The 4,904-nt window shown below is 45.0% G+C and overlaps 1 protein-coding gene and 1 long non-coding RNA gene across 2 annotated transcripts; both read left to right on the top strand.

Moving 5' to 3' along the window:
- The first annotated feature begins 749 nt into the window (after positions 1 to 749).
- Positions 750 to 1,714, top strand: LOC121836691. The gene is made up of 3 exons (XR_006077932.1): positions 750 to 812; positions 1,050 to 1,103; positions 1,634 to 1,714. It is a non-coding gene; the product is annotated as an uncharacterized LOC121836691 (long non-coding RNA).
- Positions 1,715 to 1,934: 220 nt separating this feature from the next.
- On the top strand, positions 1,935 to 4,152 carry LOC115326650. Its single transcript, XM_029987554.4, has 5 exons — positions 1,935 to 1,945; positions 2,021 to 2,062; positions 2,223 to 2,272; positions 3,737 to 3,956; positions 4,019 to 4,152. The coding sequence occupies exons 1-5, from the start codon at positions 1,939 to 1,941 to the stop codon at positions 4,150 to 4,152; spliced, it is 453 nt and encodes a 150-aa protein (XP_029843414.3). The 5' UTR covers positions 1,935 to 1,938.
- Positions 4,153 to 4,904: the final 752 nt, after the last annotated feature.

The raw sequence follows: 4,904 nt of genomic DNA, 5'->3' as shown, positions 1-4,904 counted from the left end.
TGACTTGGTGTCACGTGCCTTGCTCCGACGCTCTTAATGGGTCGCGGGAGCCGTAGCCTTTACATTGATGGAACTACGCAGCGCAGCATTTCATCAATGTCAAACCAACTAGCCCAACTTCAAGCATTATTAGCCTCCACAGTTTGTAGTATATGTGCTATAATTGATGTCACTGTGGCCAATACTAAGTGAATACTTATTTGCTTCAATTTCACTCATAGGTAGCAAAAAAGATAAAGAAAAATCAGGCGGCTGTCAAGAGAGACAGCTACGAGGCGATCCTACAAAACCAGCTGAGCCAGGCCCACGAAAAAAATGCGAACACCGTTCGAGTTACCGTGAGTATGCTGCAATTGTGTATTTGGGATAGGATGTGAACTGGTGTATATTAAACATTTTGGTGAAAACCCAAGACTGAGGTAAACAACAGATGACGACTGGAGAATGTCTCATTTTGAGACGTTCTCCTTCTCTTTCCTTGTCGTCGTTTGTCATTTACGTCAGTCTCGACTTTTCACCAAAGAGCAAAACATTTGGGATGACTGAAATTCTTGTTATCCTCTCCAATCCTAGAGGTCTGGCATTAACATACACTTTTATGCTCCAAAATAATGTTTAGCGCAAAAGGCAGCCTGCTTCCACCAGCCCGTCAAGTTCAGATGACTCGCTGGTTTCCAGCAATGAGCTTCAGGAAGCTCGCAAGAAGGCAAAGTTTTGGAAGTCCCGAAGCAAGGAACTGCAGGAGGATAACAAGTTCTTACAAGAGCAAGTCCGTTCACAGCAGGTACTCCTGGGATCCAAGATCTTTAGGTGTGAGTGGTAAACCTTTACAAATTCTTTTTTTTTTAATGACTATTTTGTTTTGGAAGTTGGTGTATTACTGAGAAAGTTTCTATTTACAATCTGTAGTGTCTGCACCAGGCATATAGCCAGGATTTTGTTTTGGGGGACGCTCCCGGGTAACGTGGTTGCTCTGCACCTATTCTGTGCAATAGAAACATGATCAATTCTTATGATGATCATTAAATGAATGACACTTATTTAAACAGTGGAAGAGCTCCAGAGTAGAAGCCAAGATCCAGCCGGGGACCATGGTAGTCTGGGTATGTACAGATATTTTGTTTATAGTTTAGGGGTATTTGATTAGTCAGATTTGTTGCATTGTTTACAAATGCTTACAAGACCGGGGGAGAAAAAAACCTATCATCCTGGAAAACCTAACGACCGATAACACTGCTTGATGTTCTAGAGATGTGACACTGGCTTTGATGGCTTTAGAGAGCTACCTGACCTATCTCAGTCGCAAAATGTTCCGAGCCTGTAAGCTAACCTATCTGCTTTCACGTATCAGCTGCTGCTTCTACTACACTGGTGCAAAGCGGTGAAGCGCTGCTGTAATGCGCAGTGATCAAGCTTGCAAAGCAGTCGGGCTCTTGCTAAAGAGTCTGCCGCCTCATTCAAAGTCATGCCCACCTACATTGTGTTTAAATTAACTAATCTTGTACTTCGATGGGGGTCGTTCGTAAGGTTTCCAAGAAATTTAATGCTGATCTACTATGTGATGGGGATTCCAGGGCTGGGAAACAATCACTTCAACTGGCTCACATTGTTGATGCTGTTTCTTTTAATACAGCACCAGAGACTGAGGGGCTCGCTGAACCCTGTCAAGTTGTAAAACAGTGCCAAGCTTCTACATCCAGGGCAGCACCCACAGCAGGATGTAAGTTAGTTGAATGTATGGGTCTTTGTGGAAGTCAAATTTGTTATTTTTTGTATTTATAGCACGCCCAGGGCTGCTTGGACCTCATCCCCAGGAAATGAAATGTGAGTTGACAATCATGCAGCCTTTTACACCTGAAACAAACTAACCTAAATGCACTGCGTATATTTACAGCCAACCAAGGAGTCGTTCCGCACATTCCCCGGTCAAGCAATGCTATGGCAGGTGAGTTGGCTGTGTGCATATCTAGCTTTTCTATATGGAACCCTATCCTGCATTTACTCTCTGCATCGCCCTCAGGGCTGGCTGCACAGGTGCCTCACGTCAGGGTTCCTGCGGCAGGTGAGTTACTTCTTGATACTTTAGGAACATTGCCTTGCTATGAAATTTTAATAACCTGGCATGAGCTCATATGTTCCTGCTTGCATATGCATGGCTTCAGGAACAGCTGCTAATCATGTTAGCTGAACAACACAAATGTTTGACTGAGTTCTAATTTCAGCATCACCTGGTGGATGCCTGGAGGAATTTTCTTATATGCCTGATGGTTCAGTAAGTACCTTTCTAGTTTTGTAAGGTGCATCTAGAAAGGTTTGCGACAGAGAAGGAAACAGGTAAAATATCTTGCATATCCGTCAGTTATTAGATGTAAAGTTGAAAGATAACCTAGTCTCACATTTCGTTCAGGTAGCAAAACGTGATTGGTTATAGATTACTTATTTCTTTGGTCAGTGAATATTTCATGTTCTTTATAATGCAATCAATTTTCTGTGTTAATATGTGTCTTTTTGTTTTTTCATTAGTCATAATGAGTGGGTCTAGGATCATTGCAATTTGGTAAAGATTGGTTATGTAGATAAGTCTTGATCGATTGTGAAATTTTGTGCCTGCAAAATATTCGCGAGGCTTGTACCTCATAAAATATCGAGCTCACGAAAATAGAGTTTTGAGCTTAATATCTTGCGAGCCCACGACTCTCTTTTTTGTGGGCTCGTAAAATCTTCATGCTTGGGATTTGAAAAATTCCCGAGCAGAGGTAGCATGCTGGGTTTGTAGTTTCATGAATGTGCTGCATATGTTGCTGTCTGCAGTAGTCCTGGTGACAACATATCTTTGGATGCAGTGGCGGGGGCTGAGGTGGCTGGGATGTCCATGCATTGGGAAGAGGGGGGGGGGGTAAAAATGCATGTGTATATTATAGGGTCGGTTGGGGGCGGGGAGGGGGGGGAGGGGCAGTCAGTCAGAGTCTTGGGAGAAGGAAATCAAAGGAAGTGTTGCTGAGCCGGAAGCTCAATATGTCACCTTTGTTTTGGGGTAGGGGAGGGGGAGTGAAAGGTAAAGATAGGAGAAGGGTGGTTGCCCCAGTGTCGCGCCGCAAAATCGCGCCGCCGCGCAACGCAAGCCGCACGAAGAAGCCCCCATGGCCGAGCAGAGCGGCCGGTGAAGTGTACTTCTTCCTCATAGAAGTTGAGTCAGAGTCTTCCCTAATTCTTGAGTCAGTCTTCTTAAGTCTTCCTTTTAGTGGGCCGCCACAGAATACACCAATGGGGGGGAGGGGGGGGGGTTGAAGACCCATAAGCACCCCCCCCTTCTGGCTACGCCCCCGTTTAAATGTAGCATACCAATTCCCATCTGTACTATATTGACTAAACTTCGTATCCGCATACTGCAAGCCCCTTTTACACAACTGAAGTCTTTGTCACTATCAAGCTCTGTTATAATAAGCTTAGGCCGTATGTGTTGCTGTATGCAGCAGTAACTTTTACAGCAAATAACAATTTGCATGATCTTTTGCTGTTGCCTTATTGCAGTTGGTTACTTTGAATCATTTCTGCAGACAAGGAGAGCATTGTCACTGCACTTTCAGCATGTTCCTTGGTTATTGGGAATTTTGCAAGTGGTCGAGAGGCGTAGCTTTTGCTGTAAAATTACTACTTTTCCATTTTGTGTTGCTCAGATATGCAAATAACGAGATACCTGTGACATAGATCATGCTGTTGTGCAATCTGTTTGCAGCTTCACCTCCAAAAAGGCATCACGCTGACAGCAGTCCAGGCGGCGCGAGTGATGAAATTAAAAAAACCGACACTGGTGGTGAAGGAAACAGCCCAGTGCATCTGGACACAAGCCGGGCTGGCGGCACGCAGTGTGTCCGGGGTGCTCGCACCAAAGAAGAAGAACTCTGGTGAAGAGCCGAAGCCTGCTCTAACTCCAGAAAAGATTGGTGTTGTCATAGGTGAGTTTACTAAATGAACAAAATGTTATGAAGTCTATAACATTTTATGATTTCATTTGCAGCTACCTTATCCCACTGGGCCACAAAGAAGGATGTGGATGCATCTCCGGCAGTGGCAAACCTGACCAACATTTTAACTGAAAAAATTCAAGATTCGATCAAAGCGGAGAGGCGACTACAGGCTTCGCAAGAATAGACACCACAGCCTTTGGTTGAGGCCATTTGAATAAACAAAAAAAGATTGCGTATAGAGCGTTTCATTACTTGAGTCCTAGACCCAGAAGCATGAGCTAGCGCCTAGTGCGACCAGCTGCAACTGGGATCCAACTGGTCCCAGTCTAACTGGGACCAGTTGCAACTGGGACCCAACTGGGACCAGTTGCAACTGGGACCCAACTGGTCCCAGTCTAACTGGGACCCAACTGGTCCCAGTTGCAACTGGTCCCAGTTGGAACTGGGACCAGTTGCAACTGGGAATTGTCCCTTAAACCAGTTGAACTGGGACCAGTTGGATCCCAGTTAGAAATTTTCACCTGGGACGCTTTCCTGCTAAGCCAAAACCTTGGTGGACTAAGGAGTGCAGTGAGACTCGAAAAAAACAAAATGGTTCATGGGATGTGCTACGCCGGTACCCGACCCCTCCAAATGTTTTAGCCTTCAAACAGGCTCGGGCGAAGGCTCGATATGTCCGTCGTCAATCAAAAAAGACGACATGGAAGAAATACACCTCCTCCGTTAATAGTCACACCAGTGTAAAAGTTGTCTGGGAAAAAGTGCACAAGATTAATGGGGATTATCGAGCCTTCTCCATACCGCTTTTTGTTCTGCCAGGTGGTGTACTGCCTAGTCTTGAGCAGCAGGCCAATATTCTAGGGGAGCACTTCGCATCAGTATCAGGTTCATCGCATTACTCGGCTGCATTTTTAAAGCGTAAAAGTGTTATAGAGA

This window comes from Ixodes scapularis, unplaced genomic scaffold (assembly GCF_016920785.2).
Source record: "Ixodes scapularis isolate PalLabHiFi unplaced genomic scaffold, ASM1692078v2 PGA_scaffold2__306_contigs__length_199485367, whole genome shotgun sequence".
Lineage (NCBI taxonomy): Eukaryota > Metazoa > Arthropoda > Arachnida > Ixodida > Ixodidae > Ixodes > Ixodes scapularis.
Note: the sequence above shows the minus strand (reverse complement) of the source record. Positions and strands in the feature narration are given on the sequence as shown.